The sequence below is a fragment of the Choloepus didactylus genome, chromosome Y (genome assembly GCF_015220235.1).
Source record: "Choloepus didactylus isolate mChoDid1 chromosome Y, mChoDid1.pri, whole genome shotgun sequence".
Taxonomy (NCBI): Eukaryota; Metazoa; Chordata; class Mammalia; order Pilosa; family Megalonychidae; genus Choloepus; species Choloepus didactylus.
In genome coordinates, this window is record NC_051335.1 from 18,907,881 (window position 1) to 18,932,857 (window position 24,977).

At 38.9% G+C, this 24,977-nt stretch overlaps 1 protein-coding gene across 2 annotated transcripts in view; it reads right to left on the reverse strand.

Annotated features, from left to right (window-relative positions):
• TAF1 (TATA-box binding protein associated factor 1) overlaps nucleotides 1-21,443 on the reverse strand; it is a 145,270-nt gene extending 123,827 nt beyond the window's left edge. The window contains exons 1-14 of one of the 2 annotated variants that reach the window (XM_037822723.1): nucleotides 21,164-21,443; nucleotides 19,962-20,076; nucleotides 19,691-19,807; nucleotides 15,567-15,686; nucleotides 14,226-14,404; nucleotides 13,587-13,805; nucleotides 13,002-13,220; nucleotides 12,444-12,651; nucleotides 11,018-11,194; nucleotides 10,508-10,635; nucleotides 10,305-10,412; nucleotides 10,007-10,180; nucleotides 9,418-9,582; nucleotides 9,080-9,184 (exon numbers count right to left, since the gene is read on the reverse strand). In XM_037822723.1, coding sequence (XP_037678651.1) covers nucleotides 9,080-9,184; nucleotides 9,418-9,582; nucleotides 10,007-10,180; nucleotides 10,305-10,412; nucleotides 10,508-10,635; nucleotides 11,018-11,194; nucleotides 12,444-12,651; nucleotides 13,002-13,220; nucleotides 13,587-13,805; nucleotides 14,226-14,404; nucleotides 15,567-15,686; nucleotides 19,691-19,807; nucleotides 19,962-20,076; nucleotides 21,164-21,361 — 2,232 coding nt within the window. In that variant the 5' untranslated portion in view covers nucleotides 21,362-21,443. Of the gene's footprint in view, nucleotides 1-9,079; nucleotides 9,185-9,417; nucleotides 9,583-10,006; nucleotides 10,181-10,304; nucleotides 10,413-10,507; nucleotides 10,636-11,017; nucleotides 11,195-12,443; nucleotides 12,652-13,001; nucleotides 13,221-13,586; nucleotides 13,806-14,225; nucleotides 14,468-15,566; nucleotides 15,687-19,690; nucleotides 19,808-19,961; nucleotides 20,077-21,163 lie in introns of both variants that reach the window. The other variant, XM_037822722.1, reaches the window with a different exon arrangement.
• Between the last annotated feature and the right edge of the window lie 3,534 nt (nucleotides 21,444-24,977).

The following is a 24,977-nucleotide window of genomic DNA, read 5'->3' on the forward strand; positions in this document are numbered from 1 at the left end:
GCTAGCCAGGGCAATCCGGCAAGACAAAGAAATAAAAGGCATCCAAATTGGAAAAGAAGAAATAAAACTGTCATTGTTTGCAGATGATATGATCTTGTATGTGGAAAACCCTGAGAAATCGATGATACAGCTACTAGAGCTAATAAACAAATTTAGCAAAGTAGCGGGATACAAGATTAATGCGCATAAGTCAGTAATGTTTCTATATGCTAGAAATGAACAAACTGAAGAGACACTCAAGAAAAAGATACCGTTTTCAATAGCAACTAAAAAAATCAAGTACCTAGGAATAAACTTAACCAAAGATGTAAAAGACGTATACAAAGAAAACTACGTAACTCTACTAGAAGAAATAGAAATGGACCTTAAAAGATGGAAAAATATTCCATGTTCATGGATAGGAAGGCTAAATGTCATTAAGATGTCAATTCTACCCAAACTCATCTACAGATTCAATGCAATCCCAATCAAAATTCCAACAACCTACTTTGCAGACTTGGAAAAGCTAGTTTTCAAATTTATTTGGAAAGGGAAGATGTCTCGAATTGCTAAAGACACTCTAAAAAAGAAAAACAAAGTGGGAGGACTTACACTTCCTGACTTCGAAGCTTATTATAAAGCCACAGTTGCCAAAACAGCATGGTACTGGCACAAAGATAGACATATAGATCAATGGAATCGAATTGAGAATTCAGAGATAGACCCTCAGATCTATGGCCGACTGATCTTTGATAAGGCCCCCAAAGTCACTGAACTGAGTCATAATGGTCTTTTCAACAAATGGGGCTGGGAGAGTTGGATATCCATATCCAAAAGAATGAAAGAGGACCCCTACCTCACACCCTACACAAAAATTAACTCAAAATGGACCAAAGATCTCAATATAAAAGAAAGTACCATAAAACTCCTAGAAGATAATGTAGGAAAACATCTTCAAGACCTTGTAATAGGCGGCCACTTCCTAGACTTTACACCCAAAGCACAAGCAACAAAAGAGAAAACAGATAAATGGGAACTCCTCAAGCTTAGAAGTTTCTGCACCTCAAAGGAATTTCTCAAAAAGGTAAAGAGGCAGCCAACTCAATGGGAAAAAATTTTTGGAAACCATGTATCTGACAAAAGACTGATATCTTGCATATATAAAGAAATCCTACAACTCAATGACAATAGTACAGACAGCCCAATTATAAAATGGGCAAAAGATATGAAAAGACATTTCTCTGAAGAGGAAATACAAATGGCCAAGAAACACATGAAAAAATGTTCAGCTTCACTAGCTATTAGAGAGATGCAAATTAAGACCACAATGAGATACCATCTAACACCGGTTAGAATGGCTGCCATTAAACAAACAGGAAACTACAAATGCTGGAGGGGATGTGGAGAAATTGGAACTCTTATTCATTGTTGGTGGGACGGTATAATGGTTCAGCCACTCTGGAAGTCAGTCTGGCAGTTCCTTAGAAAACTAGATATAGAGTTACCATTCGATCCAGCGATTGCACTTCTCGGTATATACCCGGAAGATCGGAAAGCAGTGACACGAACAGATATCTGCACGCCAATGTTCATAACAGCATTATTCACAATTGCCAAGAGATGGTGTGCCGGTTTGAATGTATTATGTCCCCCAGAAAAAGCTATATGCTTTGATGCAATCTTGTGGGGCAGACAGAATAGTGGGGATTAAGTTGGAACGTTTGAATTAGGTTGTTTGCATGGAGATGTGCCCCACCCAGCTGTGGGTGGTGACTCTGGTGGGATACTCCCATGGAGGTGTGGCCCCACCCATTCAGGGTGGGCCTTGATCAGTGGAGCCATATAAATACGCTGACTCAGGGACTGAAGAGAGTGCAGGTGGGAGTGATGTTTTTTTTTTTTTTTTTTTTAACATTTTATTTTGAAATAATTTCAACCTTACAGGACAGTTGCAAAAATAATGCAAAACTCATACAGAGAACGCCAATATACACCCACTTTTAACATTTTGCCATCCTTGCCTTATCATACTCTCTATCCATCTGTCTCTGTGTCCGCCCACTCATCTATCTGTCCATCTGTCTATTCTCTAAACATTTTTTTATCATCATTTTATTGAGATATATTCACATACCACGCAGTCATACAAAACAAATCGTACTTTTAATTGTTTACAGTGCCATTACATAATTGTACATTCATCACCTAAATCAAACCCTGACACCTTCATTAGCACACACACAAAAATAACAATAATAATAATTAGCGTGAAAAAGAGCAATTGAAGTAAAAAAGAACACTGGGTACCTTTGTCTGTTTGTTTCCTTCCCCTATTTTTCTACTCATCCATCCATAAACTAGACAAAGTGGAGCGTGGTCCTTATGGCTTTCCCAATCACATTGTCACCCCTCATAAGCTACATTTTTATACAACTGTCTTCGAGATTCATGGGTTCTGGGTTGTAGTTTGATAGTTTCAGGTATCCACCACCAGCTACCCCAATTCTTTAGAACCTAAAAAGGGTTGTCTAAAGTGTGCGTAAGAGTGCCCACCAGAGTGACCTCTTGGCTCCTTTGGGAATCTCTCTGCCACTGAAGCTTATTTCATTTCCTTTCACATCCCCCTTTTGGTCAAGAAGATGTTCTCCGTCCCACGATGCCGGGTCTACATTCCTCCCCGGGAGTCATATTCCACATTGCCAGGGAGATTCACTCCCCTGGGTGTCTGATCCCACGTAGGGGGGAGGGCAGTGATTTCACCTTTCAAGTTGGCTTAGCCAGAGAGAGAGGGCCACATCTGAGCAACAAAGAGGCATTCAGGAGGAGACTCTTAGGCACAAATATAGGGAGGCCTAGCCTCTCCTTTGCAGCAACCGTTTTCCCAAGGGTAAAACTTATGGTAGAGGGCTCAACCCATCAAACCACCAGTCCCCTATGTCTGTGGTCATGTTAGCAACCATGGAGGTGGGGTAGGCAAATACCCCTGCATTCTGGGAGTGATGTTTTGAAGAGGAGCAAGCTTGCTAGAGAGGAACGTCCTGGCAGAAAGCCGTTTTGAGGCCGGAGCTTTGGAGCAGTTGCCAGCTGCCTTCCCAGCTAACAGAGGTTTTCCGGAGACCATTGGCCATCCTCCGGTGAGGGTACCCGATTGCTGATGTGTTACCTTGGACGCTTTGTGGCCTTAAGACTGTAATTGTGTAGTGAAATAAACCCCCGTTTTATAAAAGCCAATCTATCTCTGGTGGTTTGCATTCTGCAGCATTAGCAAACTAGGACAGATGGAAACAATCCAAATGTCCTTCAACAGATGAGTGGATAAATAAAATGTGGTACATACACACGATGGAATACTACACAGCAGTAAGAAGGAACGACCTTGTGAAACATATGACAACATGGATGAACCTTGAAGACATAATGCTGAGCGAAATAAACCAGGCATAGAAAGAGAAATATTATATGCTACCACTAATGTGAACTTTGAAAAATGTAAAACGAATGGTTTACAATGTAGAATGTAGGGGAACTAGCAATAGAGAGCAATTAAGGAAGGGGAAACAGTAATCCAAGAAGAACAGATATGCTATTTAGCGTTCTGGGGATGCCCAGGAATGATTATGGTCTGTTAATTTCTGATGGATATAGTAGGAACAAGTTCACAGAAATGTTGCTATATTATGTAACTTTCTTGGGGTAAAGTAGGAACAGGTTGGAAGTAAAGCAGTTATCTTAGGTTAGTTGTCTTTTTCTTACTCCCATGTTATGGTCTCTTTGAAATGTTCTTTTACTGTATGTTTTTCTTTTTTGTTTTTTTGTTCGTTTTTTTAAATTTTTTTCCATACAGTTGATTTAAAAAGGAAGAAAAGGTTAAAAAAAAAGGGAAGGGGAAAAAAGGAAAAAAATATGTAGTGCCCCCTTGAGGAGCCTGTGGAGAATGCAGGGGTATTGGCCTACCCCACCTCAATGGTTGCTAACATGACCACAGACATAGGGAACTGGTGGTTTGATGGGTTGAGCCCTCTACCATAGGTTTTACCCTTGGGAAGACAGTTGCTGCAAAGGAGAGGCTAGGCCTCCCTATAATTGTGCCTAAGAGCCTCCTCCCGAATGCCTCTTTGTTGCTCAGATGTGGCCCTCTCTCTCTAGCTAAGCCAACTTGAAAGGTGAAATCACTGCCCTGCCCCCCTACGTGGGATCAGACACCCAGGGGAGTGAATCTCCCTGGCAACGTGGAATATGACTCCCGGGGAGGAATGTAGACCAAGCATCGTGGGAAGGAGAACATCTTCTTGACCAAAAGGGGGGTGTGAAAGGAAATGAAATAAGCTTCAGTAGCAGAGAGATTCCAAAAGGAGCCGAGAGGTCACTCTGGTGGGCACTCTTACGCACAATGTAGACAACCCTTTGTATGTTCTGAAGAATTGGGGTAGCTGGTGGTAGATACCTGAAACTATCAAACTAGAACCCAGAACCCATGAATCTCGAAGACAATTGTATAAAAATGTAGTTTATGAGGGGTGACAAGGGGATTGGGAAAACCATAAGGACCACACTCCCCTTTGTCTAGTTTATGGATGGATGAGTAGAAAAATAGGGGAAGGAAACGGACAAACAGACAGACAAAGGTACCCAGTGTTCTTTTTTACTTCAATTGCTCATTTTTACTTTAATTATTATTCTTGTTATTTTTGTGTGTGTGCTAATGAAGGTGTCAGGGATTGATTTATGTGATGAATGTACAACTACGTAATGGTACTGCGAACAATCGAATGTATGATTTGTTTTGTATGACTGCATGATATGTGAATATATCTCAATAAAATGAAGATTGGAAAAAAAGAAAAAGACAAAAAAAAAAAGAGACACTACAAAAATAACCACACCATAGGAGACAGATTGGTAGAAAAACTCAAAAGAAAGTTACAGGGAGAGGAATGCCAAGAATAGTATAAAAACGATGCTCAAAATCTGATGGGAAATGGACTACAGATGTAAAGGAAAAGGAAAAAAACAGGCTTTGCAGATGCTTTAGGAGAATAAGCAATAGGGATAGTAAAATAAACTAGATATAAGAATAGGGAAAATGGTTAAGATTTCCATGAGAAATGACAGGAGAAAAGACAATATAGCAGAGTGCTAGAGATTTCCCCACATCGTTGGTGGATCTCTGTAATTACCCTTAATAAAATATGTAGAAGCTAAGTTACAGGAGGGCTCCTCTACACCCATGAGAATAAAGAAGGAAAGACAAGCATCTCACTATGACTGGGTACTGTAGATGGCACAGTTCAGATGTGGTTCAATACTCAAAAATGATCACGACTCTTCAACAAATGGTGCTGGAAAAAACTGATTTCCTCATGTAAAAGAATGAAAGTGGACCCCAACACACACCATATAAAATAATCAACTCAAAATAGATCAACAACCTAAAAAGAAGAGGTAATGGTAGAGAATTCAGGGGTGTTGGGCTTCCCCACCTCAATGATTGCTGAGGTGCTCAGAGACATAGGAGACTGATGGTTTGATGGGCTGAGCCCTCTACCATAGGACTTGCCCTTGGGAAGACTGTTGCTGCAAAGGAGAGGCTAGGCCTGCCTATAATCGTGCCTAAGAGCCTCCTCCTGAAAGCCTCTTTGTTGCTCAGATGTGGCCCTCTCTCTCTAGCTAAGCCAACTCGGCAGGTAAAATCACTGCCCTCCCCAGTACATGGGATCTGACACCCAGGGGAGTGAATCCCCCTGGCAACATGGAATGACTCCTGGGGAGGAATCTAGACCCGGCATCGTGGGATGGAGAACATCTTCTTGCCAAAAGGGGGATGTGAAAGGAAATAAATAAGTTTCAGTGGCGGAGAGTTTCCAAAAGGAGCTGAGCGATCACTCTGATGGGCACTCTTACACACAATATAGACAACCCTTTTTAGGTTCTAATGAATTGGACTAGCTAGCAGTAAATACCTGAAACTATCAAACTACAACGCGGAACCCATGAATCTTGAAGACAACTGTATGAAAATGTAGCTTATGAGGGTTGACAATGTGATTGGGAAAGCCATATGGATCACACTCCCCTTTGTCCAGTGTATGGATGAATGAACAGAAAAATGGGGGAAAAAAAAGGCACCTAGAGTTCTTTTTTATTTTGATTGTTCTTTTTCAGTTTAATTTTTAATCTTATGATTTTTGTGTGTGTGGTAATGAAAATGTTCAAAAATTAATTTTGGTGATGAATACACTATATAATGGTACTGTGAACAACTGAATGTATGCTTTGTATGTCTGCATGGTATGTGAATGTATCTCAATAAAAATGAATTTTAAAAAATAGAAGAGCTAAAACTTTAAATCTCTTTGAGGAAAACATAGGGAAATATCTGCAGGACATTATACTAGGCAATGGATTCTTAGACATTATACCAAAAGCACAAGCCAGAAGAGAAAAAACAGATAAACTGGACTTCATCAAAATGTAAAACTTTTGTGCATCTAAGGACATTATCAAGAAAATGAAAAGACAACCAACAGAATTGGAGAAAATATTTGGGAACTATATATTTGATAAGGGTTTAATATCTAGACTATTATACAGAATTCCTGCAACTCAACAGCAGGCAAACCCCCAATTAAAAAATAGTAAAGGACTCGAATAGTTGTTTCTCCAAAGAAGATATACAAATGGTCAATTAGCACATGAAAAGATGCTCAACATCACTAGCCATTACGGAAATGACAATCAAAACCACCATGAGCCACTAAAATGGCTATTACTAAATAAATATATAAATAAATATTAAGTGCAGGAGAAGATGCAGAGAAATAGGAACCCTTGTACACTATTGGGGGGGGGGATGTAAAATGGTGCAGCCGCTGTAGTAAATGGTTTGGTGATTCTTCCAAAAGTTAAACACAGACTTACCATATGACCTGGCAATCCCACTTCTAGTTATATACCTAAAGAATTTGAAAGCAGGGACTCAAATATGTATACATTGATGTTCATAGCAACATTATTCACAAGAGCCAAAATGTGGAAGCAACCCAACTCTTCATCAGTAGATGAACGGATAAACAAAATGTGGTATATACATAATGGAGTATCACTCAGCCTTGAGAAGTAATGAAGTTTTGATACATGCCACTACATGGATGAACCTTGAAGACATCACACTGAGTGAAAGAAGTTAGACACAAAGAGACAATTATGATTGCACTTACATGAAATAGCTAAAACAGGCAAACTCACAGAGACAGAAAGTAGAATACAGGTTATGGGAGGTGGGGATGGAGAGTTAATGCATAATGGGTGATCGGTATATCGTGTCTGTGGTAATGTTCTGATAATGGATGGTGGTGAGGGTAGGACAACATTGTGAATGTGATTAATCCCACTGAAAGGCATGCTTGGGAGTTAGTGAGATGGTGAAGTTTATGTCATATGTATCTACAATTAAAAAAAAAAAAGAGCAATTGACAACATAATGACATTTACATACAATTCATGATCCGGGACTAGATCTAATAAAGGAGTAGAAAAGGCCCAAAAGGACATTATTGGGACATGTGGAAAAAAACTGGAATACAGACCGTGAGCTTTACAGCAATGTTAAAGTTACTGAACTTGACAAGTATACTTAAGGTGGTTACATAAGTAAATATCCTTGTTGTTAGGAAATGTAGATGGAAGTATTATGAGTTCAAGGAGTATGATGTATACAACCTACTCTCAAATGTGCAGAAAATTGATAGAGACAGTTAGATACACTGATGGACGGACTGACAGACAAATGGATAGACAGAATGACAGTAAAATGTTAGATCTGGGTATTGGGGGAAGGGTTATTGGAGTTCTCTGCAGGGGTCTGTATTCTTTCAAAACTGTCCTGTAAATTTGAAGTTATTTCAAAATAAAGTTTAAGGGAAAAAAACACAACTAATATGATTAAAACATACCATTTTATCCATATACATACGACCTGAAGATTCATAAATTAACTATAGTAAATTATTAATCCCAGGTTGACTTCCCTATGCCACCCAGGTTATTTCTGGGCTTCTTATCAGCGTGTATTTTCTAAAAAAAAAAAAAAAAACTATTTAAAACTTAGCCTAAGAATAACACATTTAGGAGACAGTTTTAAGGAAAAAAATTGATCGTAGAAGTTTGGAAATGAATAGTGGTGATGGCAGCACATTATTGTGAATGTAACTAACAGCACTGAAATATGTATGTGAATATGGTTGAAAGGGGAAGTTCTGGGTTGTGCATGTTACTAGAATGAAAGAAGACAAAACATGGGACTGTATAACACAGTGAATCCTGTTACGGATGATGGACTGGGGTTAATAGTACAAGTATTAAGAATGTTCTCTGGTGAATTATAACAAATGTATGACACTAATACAAAGTGTTAATAATAGGGTGGCTTATGGGAAAAAAATACACCTAATGTAAAACTATGGACTACAGTTACCAGTACTACTTTAATATTCTTTCAATTGTAACAAAGATACCAAACTAATACAAAGTGTCAACAATGCTGCAGGTTAAATGGGAATGCTGCATTTTCTACATGACTTTTTGGTAAACCTACAACTTCTCTAATTAAAAATAAACAACAATTTGTAAAAAACCATTACATTACATGAAAAAAACCAGACACAAAGTACTACATATTGTATGATTCCATACATATAAAATGTAAATATAAATACATCTATAGAGGCAGAAATAGATTAGTGGTTATTAGGGCTGGGGAAGGTTAGAGAGATTAAGAGGTGACTGCTAAGTGGTATGGGGTCTTTTTTTTGGAGTAATGAAAATGTTCCAAAATTGATTGTGGTGATGAATGTACAATCCTGTGAATACACTAAAAGCCATTATTACACACTTTGGACTGACTGTATGGTATGTGAATGTATCTTAATAAACCTGTAAAAAAACCATTTCAAATACAGCTATGATCATTTTGGATTAAACTGATCTTCCCCATACTTACATCTGAACAGAATCTCATTCAACTATAACTGGTTCTTTCTGGACTGACTAGCTCAGTATCCATCAATTTCCTCAGGAGTTATAACCAGAAAGAATTCCTCACCTGCAGTAATTGTCCAGGATGCAGAGAGCCCAGGAAGGGAGACGTATGGCAGTAAACAGTTTCTCCATATTTACAATCTGGGGCTCCAGGATCCTTTCCAGGTTTCTATGAGGAACAGAGCAGACCCAGTTACTATCACAGAATATAATCAATAAACCTACACAAAATATTCCATGAGCATAGACAGCACTTTACTAATACCACTAACTACAAGAAAAGATACCATTCCTTTCTCCCAAGAAACTTATGAGTAAAAAAATAAAAGCAAAATACACGTTCACAGATTATTGCTGGATAGCTAACTAGTTATATTAAAGATTTTCTGAGCAGCAACTCACCCGTTTATAGTAGTTTTTAATCTTGGTTGCCATGCCAACCTGCATCATTAAGGGTCCATTTTCCTCACTGTATTCCGCAAGAATGAGATCTCCATCTTTGCCTGTGAGGTCCTGAGGTGTGCGCATAAAAAACATCTCTCCACCACCTGAAGCTTGCTCTCTCATCTGCTCAAGATAGAGAACCCAGACCAGTTTGTCAGGGCAATAACAACAAACACTTAGGCCCTTCGTTCTGAGACAAACACACCAAAAAAAGCTTTTACCATGTTTTATACAATTTCAGACATATACCAAACTTAAAAGAATATTACTATGAATATACCTACTAGATATAACTTTCTACTTCACATATTTGTTTTATCTATATCTATAAATTTTGCTAAACTATTTTTGAATATTGCAGTCATCATGACAATTCACTCCTATTTTAGCATGTATTTCCTAAGAATAAGGACATTTCCGCAAATAGTAACATTATAGTATCTGAAAAAATAACTACTAATTCCCAAATGTCATCTAACAACCAACCCCAATTTATACCCCAGTATCTTTTATAGCTGTTTTTTCTCTAACCAGGATTCAATCATACCTTGGCCTTCTTTTTGATATGCTTTAGCAAGGGCTGGACTGAGTGGGGACCTGGCTGAGATAGTGCCCCAAAAGAGTACTTTTTCAGAGGTGGGCGATGGAACTGCCGAAGTTTGATGGGTCCCATGTGCGTGGGAAAGAAAGGCTGCCGCAATTCCACAGCAGGAATTGAGTGCTGAAACAGGAAATACAAGGGTTCAAATTAAATACTACCTCCAACCTAGGCAAGATTTACCCATATGCTCCACCAGAACAAAGCAGTGAGCTCCCACACACCACAGAAAAGGTGGTACTTTTACCTGGATAATATTCCCTCCAAAGGTGCCCCGAAGACCCTGTTGTTTGGGGTAGTAAAACTCATCATTGGAGAGATTCCATGGATCTTTCACCTCTGGCTGAGACATGTTCTAATGATAGATCACCAAATAAGCCATATTCAGACTACCTTCTCCATTAATTTTTTTGTTCTCCTGAACACCAAACCCCCTTTCCCTTCACAGACCTGCTGTGGTTCCTCCTTGATGACTCCTGTTTTCCCTAAGAGAATTTGACTCTTCTTCAGAGATGACTCCTCCTTACTCTCCTTGGAGGGGGAGTTAGAGGTAGCCTCTTCCTTCTCATCAGAAATTTCTGAGGATAAAACAAAAGTCACTCTGGAGTTACCATCCCTGCAAATCATCTTTCCTACTGATACCTTTGCAGGTCCTAATTAGCTCTCTCATCCCACTCCAGACTACAGACTACTTCTATTCCACGATTCACTTAAACGGAATCAACTAGACTCCTGACGCATCTCAAAAGTGCTACTTACCCACACTCTTACATTAATGAGTTTTCCCTAAACAATCTAAAAATCCAGAAGCTGACAGCCACAAGTTTGTTCTCTCAAACTGCCACCTGGAAGCTTCTAATCTTGTCCTTCAACCCTTCTTTTTTCCTCCTGCCCCTTGACATTAGCAACAAGCTAACTGTCAAGGATGAAGAGGAACACTGGCCTCTGCCAGTACCATACCCAAAATGAGATTCTCATCATTGGGATCAAGTGTCAAAACAGGAGGCTCCAACAGCCGGGGCATGGACTGAGCATCCCAAATGATATTATCCTCCCAGTGTCCATACACCAGCTCCTCATTGTCAATGGCAAAAATGGAGTACCAAGGTTTGTCATCATCCAGGGCAGCTGCAAAACCTAGTCAAAACAGAGGGAGGGAAGACTCAATAACAAACAAAACATTTGTGCCCCCTTCAATCATGATTCTAGGTAAGGGGAAAAGGAGCAGATGTTAGAAGCACTTAAGCGGCTACTGAAAAGGAAATCTACTGGACACGATGTATTTCTCACTTTGAAAAAAAGCTGCCAACAAAAATGTTCGTTGCAATATTTTCTTTATAATAGTCAAAATTGTAACAGTCTAAATGTAACAATAAGGGATTGGTTAAATAAATTAAGGTAATAAATATGGAAAAATATGGTAACAATAAATGGTAGTAAAATATATTAACAAATACAACAGTAATTGGTAAATAAATAAAATATTAAATGCCTGTAAGAAAACTATGCAACCAATACAGTCTTTAGAAAGAATAAAGGGAAAAATAACTATTTCTTGGCTATAAAAAACTTCTACATACATTTTTGTTTTTCCTAATTATAAAAGTAATCCAGGTTGATGGAAATTTAGAAAATACAGAAAGATACAAAGAAAACTGAAGCTGCCTGTGATCTTACAACCCAGAAATAACCACTGTGAACCCTTTAGTATATTCCTTTCTATGTTTATACAGTCTGCTTATTTTTCCATTTACACAAAAGGGATATCGAATATGCCATTTCATATCCTGTTTTTTTCTCATTTAAAATGAGTCTCCCATGTCAATATACATTTTTAAGAACTTTCAATGATGTAGAAAAATATTTGGTAAGGGAAAAGCACAGTATACAAAACTGTATATATAAAAATGAGCTCAACTACACATACACAAAGACAGACTGTAAGGAAATACACCAAAAAGTGAACAGTTTATAATCCCTGGATAGTAGGATTACAGGAATTTTTTTTTAACACTGTACTCTAGTTTCAAAGGGTTCTACATTAAGCATGGCTTACCTTTTTTTTAAACCTATTTAAGGTGAGAAAAAGCAAACTCTAGAATGACAAAGACAAAGGGGCTTTGAAAACGGAAGTAGGCTACAAAGCATTGTTATAGTTCAGAAAGCTCTTTTAACTTCAAAGTAGCTTTCAAATTTTTCTAATGAGAAACCAGAGTCCATCCTACCTAATTAAAAGGGCAAAAAAAAATTCACTACAGACTAGAATCAGGGCTCCAATACAGAACACTTCACTGTCCCTCAGCAGCCCAAAAGATCACAGCTAAGCCCACTTAGGGTGATTGAGATGAAGGGTAGTGTGCTGGACACAGCTGGCATGGAGGCCCACCTTGTTGAACATTGTAAGCCATGGCATTCCTAGTCATGCTGGAAGGAAGCCAGCCTGCCAGGCTTGCACGCTGAGGTTTTGTCCCTTTGTGTTTGACATCCTCCCCATCCCAGATGATATCATCCTCCCAATGTAGCTGTGTCACCATCAGGAAGTTTTCATCAGCCAAAAGATCAGTGCCATTGCTTTCCTTAAGCTTTCTAAAGTCCTGCAGAAGTAGGGAGGGAAAAACAAATCACTGGTGAACGTTTCCACTCCAAATCCCACATCAGAGATACGCTATAAGCAGTCCTTGACTTGAGAGAAGATCCTGACAGTGGAGGAGTAGCTGCCTCCTCCCACTCCTGGTCTGGCACAGCACTCATTTCACAAACAGAATCCTTATAATAGGGCCCTAGTTGCTAGAGTGACAGAGCATACCAAGCAAAAACTTTAGACACCTAAAATTCCCCCCCTAAGAAACCCTACCCAGTATCTCCCCAATTGAAAAGTAGACGAAGTGAATCTGATAGGGCCCTGGACACATGGATTTCTTTCTTACATCCCAGTGATGCTCACCTCCATCACTTTACATTTCATCACAGGTTCATGTTCTGTCTTTCTCAATTTGAAGCCATAATCAAATCCAGTGCCATCTTCAGGGACACCCAGCATATCGTACCACAGTCGTGCAGGTCCATAACGCCACTCAGCCACTCTTGGTTTGTTATCTGTCACTTTATCTGTATCTCCAGCTGACTGGGAAAACTTGGACTCCACTGGAGCCATCATTGTAATCTGTAAGAGAAAAGAAGTAGAAAGAGGGGGACTTCCTAATCCCAATATCCTAAGGCCACAGTGAGTTAACAGTCAGGAGGGGAACTCAGTAAAGCCACAAGGATGATTTTTTCAACAGGAGTTAGACAGTAAAGCACCTATCATTCAAACCTTCCTATTCAACAGTATATCACCATCTGCATCCCTCCACCCCAAATAGTTTTCTATTACCATAGGGTAGGGGGAGCCACTGTGATCAAACTCCTGACTAGTCATTGATAATCAGGACCCTGCCTGCTAAAAGTGCTACTGCAATTTAGACATAAATTAGGGAGAACTCTTTCGTTCCCCTCCTAGGACTTAATCCCAGTCTTTATTTTTGCTTACTTCATCATCAGAGAGACACTGCTCTGGAGGTGGTGGCGGAGCATAGTCATAGTTCCACAAAGACTTCTGGCTGACTTTTGATTCTACTGAGCACTCCACCTCCTGGATTTGCTCTTCCTTTATCAGCTCACGGTGCTTCTTTTTCCTCTTTCTCCAAGCACTCCGCCAAACAGATGGGACATTCTTCCCTGGTCCAAACAGACGTAGGAAACGTAACACCTAGAATACAGAACATGTTACTATGTGAGAGACTCAGTGTCAGAAAGGAAAAGAGTAGCACCCAAGCCTGGAAACTCCCTTGAGGATCTATTGAATTTAGGAGAGAGATTAAAGGAGTGCAGAACTCAGATTAATAAAATCTACCAAGGATGTAAAGAAGTGCCCCTCAATAAATCTGAACTAGTTCTTTTAAGACAGGACAATTTCTAACAAAAACAGTATGAATCACACTTAACATCAATGTATAATACAACTTTAAAAAAAGACCTAACACAGTATGAAGAGCTCCTATAGTGATTATGTCACTGAAAAAGGAAAACCCTCAGATCTTATCCAATCTATACTCAGCATCTCACAAAAGAACTCAGTATTTGGAAGAAATCAGCAGTTTGCAAGGTGAGCATTCTCCACAGAAAATACCTTGCCGGGCCGAAATTCTGGGAAAAGTTCTGTGACGCTCGGCAAAAGCTTGGTGGCATCATGCTGCATAATCCCGGCTAATGGTAGGGTCAGCTTTCCATCCTTGGATTCTGCCTGTGCTGCTTCCTGAGGTCCCATCTCAGATTCTGAGTCAAAGGAACTACTGAAGTCCACTTGCTCTGAGGCCAAAGAGGAAGGGGCAATGACAGAGGGCAAGATGATGCCTTCTCCATCCTCAGACACTGCAACAAGGAAAGAAACCCCTTTGGCATGTAACTGTGAGCATTATTTCCTCCAATTCACCCAACACTCATTTTAGGCTATTTGCATGGCTCAATGGCAGGGGATATAGTCCCAGGCACCAGGATTACTACTATGCAACCCAGAAAACTCATTCCAACTCAGTTATCTCCCACCATCCCCAACTCACCTTGTACCTGGTACCCTAGGGTTGTGATGAAAGAAAACAAACACTATTACTATATTTACTAATTTCTCTAAGTTTAATAGGTTAAAGGAATATGACTAACAGCAAAATCATATAATACTTTATACCAGTCAGGCCCTATCATATCCATTTCATGGAATCATAAGCTGGAGGATTTTTTTTAGCCCACAGGATAATAAAAATTGTTTAGCATAAACTAAGACCTAAAACATAAAGTTAACAAATGATATACAGCCTGCAGACTAAAAAAGAAATGGCTTAAAACTACAGTTAACTACATCCATAAATACAAGAGACCAAAAACACTGCTCTTCCCCAATCTTCTAGCCTAGGATAAGATTGTTGGAGGCATAGGGACAGGTGAGGTGAGATGATGACTGAAGAATTTAACAGTCTTTGAAATCTCTATATGTCTGAGAGTTGACTCTATATAACATATTCTAGGGTACCTTTTCCATTTAACCATTTCTTTTAAAGAGAGCCATCTAAACAGGTAGTTTCCAACTAACAGTATGCAGATCAGCTGCATCAGAAATTACTTGGGGAGCTCTTTAAGATTCTTGGGCTCTATCCCAAACTTTCTGAATCACTCCTTCCAAGGATGGGAGTCAGAAATCTGTATTTTTTTAAAGACTCAAGGGGCTTTTGATGGGCAGATTGGGGAACCACCAATCTTATTTTTCTTAAGCACAAATGAAAATACTGTTACCAAATGTTTTTAAAGTAAAACTGCCTTTTAATACTAAAATTTAAAGATTACATGAATCACTTCTAGATGTTTCCTCCTTTCCTGGCAGCTTAATTTTGTTTAATAGCCCCGTATGTGTATGCCAAAGTCTGGACTTATGAAAGAAAACTTGCTCCCCAGACAAAAGCAGGCAGTCCCTACTTACCACCAGCAATGACATCCTGGTCCTTATCCTTCTTCACTGGTACTGGGGATGGAGGTGGGGGTGGCATCAACTTGCAGTCAATGTCTTCACAATCAGCATCATAATCATCATCATCATAATCTAGTAAAACCAAGAAGGTGATCTCAATATCCAAATAGTCAGACAACAAAAAATTCCTGCCAGTCAAGAATGTAAAGCACCACATGAAGCGCTATGCAGATTCTTTAAGAACACACAGGAGATGCAGCTCTGCCTTCAGACAGAGATGACATCACAGCATAGCCAAATGCCATAACAACTATCTATAGTATCACTACAGGAATGTAGGGAGCTCACAAGAGCTGTTTGAAATTTTTTGCTCCTTCTCCTGATCAAATTGTTCTGGTTTTTATTTTCACCCTCTCGATATCAAAAATTTATTATTCCTCTGTCAGTTTTTTATAAAACTGGACTGTCTCGTCACATAATGATTGTGCTTTTAAGTTCTTTCTTGGGTTTGTTATTTTATTAACTTGCCTTAATGAGGAGACCAGACCGTATTTTCATTGGTAGAAAATCAGTGTAGAAAAGTCTGGGCTCGTTTTACAATGATAACTTATTTTTTTAAATCAGTATAAATGTAAGCCTACAAGAGCAACCCTAAACAATCACAATTCAACCATACTACATAAAAGACTATATTTTTGTCAAGGATTTATCTCCAAAAGATTATCAATGTTTTCATTTCCTGATGGAAATGTTAAGGTGAGTTTAATTCTTCATTCTGTCTGACAATTGAACATTTACGGTGCATAAGTTGCTGTATGTTTGAGTTTGTTTTTATGTCTAAGATCATCTTGTGAGATGATTTGCTCATCCCTTAATACAGTTCTGTGCAAAAAGATTAAAATTATGTAATTTTTGTGGAAATAATCAGTTATAGTATTTTGAAGGGATGAAATGACATCTTTGTTTATAGGAGAACATTTGTAAATAAAGTTGAATTTCCAAGTCTTAAAAAAAAAAAAAAAAAACTGGACTGTCTTGCTTCTCACCTTCCAAGCTTTGATGCTTTTTCTGTCTCCCTTCTGCAATGTGCTATTCTTTCCACTGCCCTTTAACCATCACTCAGTTACTTGGTTCTGAACACTGTGCTATTATTCTCCTCTACTCTCCACTCCCTTTCTCAACAATCACCTTTACCCAGATTAACTCCAACTCTGTATTCTTGCTCTTACTTATCACCCTCTCTGTAATTCCACTGCAACTTCTGCTGCCTAAAGAACCTTTCCACTCAGATATTCAACAACTGTTTTTATTACATCATACTGAAATAACCTTCACATCTTTTAAATTCTCTTTTGTTACTATACCACCTCCAACCTCATTTTCTCAGCTCGTCACTTTAGTCTCTTGTCCCCTTCAACCTCTTAACCTCCAACACACCTTTTCCAATCAATCATTAATGACAGTAATTAAAAAAAACTCCATTTATTGAGCTCCCATTATGTGTCAGGCATCTGTAATTATTTTATCTATAACCCCCCCATAATACTGTAAAGTAGGAATTATTCTGACATAAAAATCTTAAGTGACTTAGTGTCATACAGCTTTAACTAGCAAAATCCGAATTCAAACCTGATTTAACACCAAAGCCTGTACTCTTTCCAACACACTTCCTCACTCACCAAGTCTTTTTGATGCTTTTTCAGCTACTTTCAAGGCTCAAAGTTTGACCGTACCTTTAATTTTCCATAATTGTCACCTTACTCCAGACCTTAATAACTTTACAATTAGTCTGCTAAAACAGTCTTCAAGTTAGTCTGCCACTTCTCTCTTTTCTAATCAAAACCTCACAACAACCAGCATCACTTTTCTACAGTATCAATTAGGAAGAAAAGGTAACTAAAATTTACTGAATGCCTACCATGACCCAGGAACTGTACTATGCAGGTGCTTTCACATCACGTAATAATGAACTTAAATTCTCATAAAAGCCCTATTAATTAGGTTAGGTATCATCACTTTTATTGCAGACAAGAAAACTGAGGGATTATTACAAATGAGAAATCCAAGTCTTAAGAGATTAAGCAATTTCCCCACAATCACACTAAATATGGAGCTGGGATTTGAATCTTCAACCTTCTGAACCCAGGACTTTCTGATTTCAAAGTCCATTTTATTTTCACTATACCACCTTGCCTCTTACTCAACAATCTATGTTGATTTATAATTTTTAAGGACATCAAATATCAAATAATGCATAAATAAATTGCTCCCTTATCTAAGTATCCCTGATTCTTGCTATTTGGCAATATGCTTTCCACTCCTTCCAAGCAAACTGGCTGGCCAATTCCCCCACACTACTTGCTTATTTCTATCTTCAAACCTTTAGACAAGCCATGTTTCCAAACCAAAATGCCCTGCTGCTTCCTCTCCAATAAACTTTGTCTCTCATCTCTTTTAAAAGTTTGCTCAAAATTTATCTCCATGAAGTCCTTCCTAATGAACTGCACCCACTTCCAACAGTTCCCAAGAACCCTTGCAAATCAAGCCTTGTGAAGGGCCAATGCAAGGAAAGGGGAAAGCTAAGGGCATAAATGAAAGCACCCCCAAAAGACAACAAAACCTGGACATTAGCATCCCAAAGTACTGAGACTATCGAAAGCAGCATACTCCTTTTCCAGGAAGTCATCTCATAAAATCCAACCAGGAAGCCCCCATCCATCCACTTCTTTACCATCCCACCACCCCTTGTGTCAAGACAAGGAACCCGAACCTCAATAAGTACATCTTCCACTGAAAATTAGAGTTGCCACCACCTCCCCGTAGTCTTTGGGTACTTTAAAATATTAGCTAAGCTATTTGACTAAGTTATTCTGGCAGCACCTCAACACTAAATATAACATTTTATACAGAAACATGAGCCTGTAGTTGGTTTATGCCTTCTGATGAATAATTATATTTTGCATTTGTTTATGCCACCTTCCCAAAATGATAACAAAATCCTTGAAGGTGGGGTCTATATCTTCTATTTTTCTTAGGTGACTTCTTGTGTACATGGTACAGTTCATTCTCTTTGTATAAGATACACCCAAACCTATTAACTGGCCCTAAGAAGTCTAAGTTCAAGTATTTACCACAGTTCTGTCAACATTTCTCAGCAGCCTGAAATCTACTTCAAAGAAGAGGCAGCCAATAAGCAATGAGGAAATTCACATAAATGTTTCAAGCAGTGATGAGAGGTAGTGTAGGGTAGTGGAAAGATATGAACTATGACCATGCTCTATACTCTATGCACCAGACCACTAAATTCTGAGCTCCCTGAGATCAGAGAATGGATTTCATTATCTTTGTACTATATTGTTTAGCACAGTATAATTTATAGCACATAACTGGTGCTCAATGTCTAACAAACTGAATTATGAATTAATCATGGTCTGCCATCAGCTAACCACAGAACTTTTGATAAAGTCTTATCAAAACTTATTAAAGTTATCTAAAGTTCAAGTCTTCCTCATTTATGAGAAGGTAAAAAATAAATGACCACTAAAATCCCTTCCAGCTTTGACACTTTGATTCTATAAGAAAGCACCTTATTCTGGGGAGAAAAGCCTATGCTGAGAGCAAGCATTGAGTGTATCGCGTCAGCATCCAGCGAGTGGGATGATTAAGAGAATTTGAGCCAATAAGCATGTGGCTCATTTACATATGATATTGCATACTTAATCCTTCTTGGACTATAAACTCCTTGAGGGCAAAGACTGACTTTCTTTCATAGTTTCTAACCACTTTTTTTTCAAAGTCTCTAACTTTTAATAGCATATACAACACTGCCAAGAACCCTGCGATACTCAAATAAGAGGTGATAAGGAGAAAAGCATTATCATCCTTATGCGGCATTCCCCAAGAATTTAGAACTGAACAGTATAAGGCATAAAAGCCTGAATTTGAGGAGACTGCACTACAACACAAAAGATACAGCAGCAGCTACTTGGAACTGAGCTGACAAAAGAAGAGAAGCAGAGCAAAGGCATAAAGAGCAGGAACAATGACAGTAAGGAGACATGGAAACCAGAGCCAAAACTGGACTACACAGCAGGAAAATGCCCTGGAATCCTGTACTGAGGGCACCAAAGAATCACCTGAGCAGCAAAGGGGTTGCAAGCTCCCCACTGTTTGCTGGTATCTTCGGCTTTCATCTTCTGCTACCTCACTGATGTCTGAATAGTCTACAGCATCTTCTGTACTCCGAATCCATCCTAGAAGTAAAAAAAAAAAAAGAAAAAAAAAAGAGGGAAACTCAACACTGGGCAAGTAACTCTCCCTCCCTCCAGTAATAACCATCAAAAAGCACATTTAGAGTTAAGCGGCTAGCCTCCTCCCCCGCCTTACTCCCCATGACCCAGACTTCACCTTCATCATTTACCAGAGCACCGTCAGTCCCAGTCAGTTCTTCATTTGCCGTGAGTTCAGTGATCAGGCTGCCCAGACCCAAAGCCCCCAAGCCTGCCAAGTGCTTCTTACACTCCTGAAAAAGGGACAGCACCAGAGTCGAAGATAACGACTAAACCTAAGCGTCCCACACCACAAGGCATATTTCCCCTGGTCCACAACAAAACCATAAATCTATACGAAAAATGAGTTGGCAGTGCGCTGAAAGGAGCATTACATTCAAGAGCCAGAAAGTAGATTTTCCACTAACCTTCACAGTGATCAGATCTCTATTAAAGTATCATGCCCAATTTCAGGTGACACATGTTAAAAGTAACTAAAGAAAACACTATCCAAAGAACCACCACGGAGACTAAACGAATAGAACAGTAGTTCTCTGATCAAAGATTAAGGCAATCAAGGTCATTAGGGTTAGAGACGAAAAGGCAAGGCGTGAGTTTTTGCCACCTTGTGTGTGCTGGAGAGGGCGGGAAGAATAAATATTGATCAACAGCCTTACTCCTTGAAAAATAAACCTAGATGAAAGAAGGTGAGTTCCAGTTGGGTACAGGAAACAATGTTGCGAGGGTCAGTAAACACACAGGGAAAACTACGTAGAAAGCACAAGAGCAGAAAAGATCTGCCCCGGATACTTTGAACATTCACCGTTTTGCCGGCTGGGGGTCTGAACCCAATGATCTGTTACAGCTTCTGTCCAGTCCTACAGCCTTAGAGCCACCTCGGGCGAGCCATGTCACAAATAGAGACGCAATTAAAAATCTTCCTAGAAGGGTGCCATAGTAACGGCTCGAAAACATTGTTACTAGGATCCCACAGTAACGGCTTAAAAGCAAAGTCACTAGATTATAAACTGCTATTTTCTTTCCTATTCTCGGGTCAGGTAGAGTTTTGTCCAAAGCCATCTATGTCAACGCCCCAGACGCAGGGAATCCTGTCTTGCCTACTTCGTCTTCACTCTTTCCATTCTCAGACCCAGAACTGAACTCCATCACTTTACTACATTACTCCCAAATTTACTAGGATGGTACTGTTCCTCTTCTCTTACGTGCACTGCGCCCTTTCAGAGCGCACCACAACATCCTCAATCCTAAACACTCTCCTCTTTCCATCTGCTCTCTTTAGCCACACCACCCCCATCCCTATCCCCACGCCCACTCCCTCACATCATCGAAGACGCTTTCCCCTTCCAGCTGCCCGGCTCCATTGATGCTGCCGAAAAGGAAACCGGTTAGAGAAAATGGACTGCCTCCAGCAGAATCCTCATCGCTGTCCGTGTCTGACATGATAGCGGCGCCAGGGCCCGCAACAGCTGCGTACAGTAGCAAATTCCAGCCTGGTCCCATGGACCGAAAATAAAACATCCGTCACCCAAAAATGACTCAGAGAACTCTTGGATCCTACGAGCCTCTACAGGAACCGGAATAAAAAAGAAAAGAATAAACAGAAAGATCGGCAGTCCTACAAGTAAAAGAGAGTAGGTACCGCTACTTGACTAACAGCGTTTGATTCGAACATACGCGATCAGGAGGCTGAATACGTGGAAAACGATTGGTCAAAGAAAATGTTCAGCTCCACCCCTTCCGTTTTGCGCGCGAGCTCTCTCATCGCATCGGACAACTGCAACGGGTCTTCCTTTAATCAGAAATAGCTTCCGGGGTCACGTGCCCCGTGTCCTGACAACAGCAGGTCACCAGGCCACAATGCGCGGAAGTAAGAGAGGCGCTCTGCTGAATTCAGGTCTTTTGTTTCAAAGGGAAACTGCCCGTAAGTTATGCAGGTAGTCATCAACTAATCGTTAGGTGCGGTGCCAGAGGTTTGTTTGCAAGTTGGTTGTTTCAAGCTGTTTCCCCATAGAAATGGATTTTTATTTTTCTAACGTTTTAGTTTGGAAAATGTGAAAAAGTTAATAGCCGGCTCGTTACCTAGTTTCAGTTGCTAACATTTTGCCGGGTATTTTTTCTGTACCATATCAAAGTGGGTTACAGACCTCATGATTCTTCATCCCTAAAAATAAAGTCCGTACTAAATAACCCCAATACCATCATCATCACATCTTTAAAAATTAACATAACGTCACTTAATATAGGTCTATAGTTAAATTTCACCGAATTGTCCTACTTAGGGCGTTTTTACATTTTTTTCAATCCAGAGTCCATTTCTGGATTATCATAATATCAAGTCGTTAGAGGAATCCAGGCAAGTTATTTTGAAAATATTCCATATTCTGGATTTGCCTGGTTGTTTCTTCAAATCGATTCTGGTTAAATATTTTGCCTGCCATCAGAAGACATGTCAGGTCGTCCCAGTATTGGTGATACTAATTTGATCACGTGGTTTAAGTGGTGACTGCCAGATCTCCAACGCAAATCCACATTTTTCCCTTTGTAATTAGTAAATCTAAGGAGTGATACTTTTAAGATTGTGTGAATATGCGGTTCCCCATCGACCTTGCACCGAGTAGTTTTATTATCCTTTGATGATCCTCGCTTGAATCAATTATATTGGGAGAATACTAAAGGGAGAGTTCTTTGATTCTTAAATTCCTTCAACGTTTTTTAGCTGAAAATATTCAGTAAGGAAGAACTTTCCCTTTTGCCACCTTTCTCCCTTTTAAAAAAATAAGTGAGTCTTATATTTTTCTTTATTTTAATGTGTTATGATTACAAACCATCATTATTCTCCATGCTCAAATTGTCCCACATTTGTCCACTGGGAACCACTTCATCCTGGCTCCAGTGTCCTTTAGGTCTTCCAGCACCTCCTTGCTTTAGGCACAAAATGTTCTAGGCTTACTTGGTACATTGCCTGTCCCAGACCTGGTATCAGCCATTTCTTCAGAGAGTCCTGGGTCCATTTAATAAGGAATGGTGTTTAGAAAACGAGATCTGGACAACATTGTATATCCTTTTAGTAAAGCGAGCTAAAAAAATAAATACTGAGTTTACTCTAATACCTCCAATTCAAATTCAGCACCACAGGGTTTTCCCTCACCTCCATTCCGTATTTGTACCCTGCTTCTCACAGTGAAAACCCTCATTCCCAGCATCGAACCATTTTCTCTTCAGAATCACAAGACCAGTACCACTCCCAACAATAGCCCTAAGTGAAATTTCAGAAGTTCTTTGCAGTTTGTATCATTAGATTACATCCCACTAAAGATGTACAGAGTAGTGTTCAAAAATTACTTGATTTTCTTCCTCTGCAGAGTTAGCAATTTTATATACATTTAGAATCATTTGTTTCTGTTTGTATTCAAGTTTAGGGTTTGCTTTTATTATCCTTTTTTAATATAATTTTATTTTTTGAATATGGAAAGCTTTACAAGGTTCAAAGTCAAAAGTATAAAAAGCTATTCCCAGAGAAGTCTTGCTCCCATACACATGCCCTCTATGCCATTCCTGTCCACTTCTTGTAGGTAACCATTTTCATTACTTTCTGGTTTATCCTTCCTCCCTTCTTTTTGCAAAAATAAGTGAATAAGTATAAATGTTCTTATTTCCTCTTTTTTCCTTACACAAATATATATACAATATATCTTCTTTTTACCTTGCTCTATTCACTTTTCACTTATGACCTGAAATATATCAGGCATTATCACTGATACATATGATTATATCAGTTCATAGAACTCTTCCTCATTCTTTTTAATGGCTTCTTAGTACTCAGTTGCCTGGATGTCCTGTGGAATGTTGTTACATTTCCAGTTGTTACATTTCCAGTCCAGAAATGTTGTTACAGAATGTTGTTACATTTCCAGTCCAGAAACGTTGTTACAGAATGTTGTTACATTTCCAAAGTCTGTCTAAACATGGATAGCAGCTGAAATGCTGCACCTTGGTGATGAAAAGTTAGTAGAATACTATGCTTTACTAATATTTAAAACAACAAAGCAGCAGAATGGAATGTTTTTTAATATACTTTAAAATAGTTATTCACTCACTATACTACCTCTTGGATGCTTGAACTTGAGGAAAAGAAGAATCATTCAGGAGCTGATGGAGGCTTGTAGGATGTGGAAGGGGACTTCAGACACTATCAACGTTGAAGACACCATTCTTGACTCAATGTGATTTTGTGCACCCCAGAAAAGATCATGTTATTTTAATCCATTCCAATAAAAAGAAATTATTTCTTCTCACTAAAAAAAAAAATATGAAAAACAAAAACACAACCAACCAACCATGGTTTTTCTCTTCCTTACTAGTGCAGTACACTTAAGCACTTAAGAGTGTACCAGCACTTTACACAATTACCAGTCAGGATTAGTCAATTTTTGTAACAAACACAGGAAGGATATTTTCCTGAGATAACTGGAAGCAACAAGGGACATTAAATGCTGTGTCTTAACTTTTCACCCTCAGCCTGTAGTATATAGTACAGTAATGTCTGAAATACAGTAACAGCTTAATAACTATTTATTGAATGCAGTATAATAAGTGACAAAAATTGCCTCTGAGGAACTACCTGACCTGCCATTAGTGAAAAACCAGAAATGAAGCAAAATCCTGGATGTGAATAAGTAGCGGAGGCAGGAACTAGATAATCAATTTTAGGGCAGAAAGTTCTCCACCCTGGTTGTCTGGTACAGGAAAACAAGTCCAGTTACACATAGATGCTATGTGCAATATGACAGTAGTAGTTATTTCATCCTTTGCAAATTGAAGAGCACTTAGAAACAACTCAAAACAAAGGAAAAGGAGGTAGGAAGGAATTGCTTTTATTTATTTATTTATTTTTTACTCTACAAGAATATCTTTATTATCTCTTTATAGAAAACAACTTCATAAATAGGACAAAAAAGCATTAATCTTAAAGAAAATCTGTGAGAAATGTTAACATATTAAAATTTTAAATTCTGTTTTTTAAAGACACCAATAATTTGCCTTGATTTTAAGAAAGCAAGAGACCCAGTAAAATAAGAAAAAAAAATATTACCATTCAATTATGAAGAATTTAAAAGTGACTTCAGCATGTTGA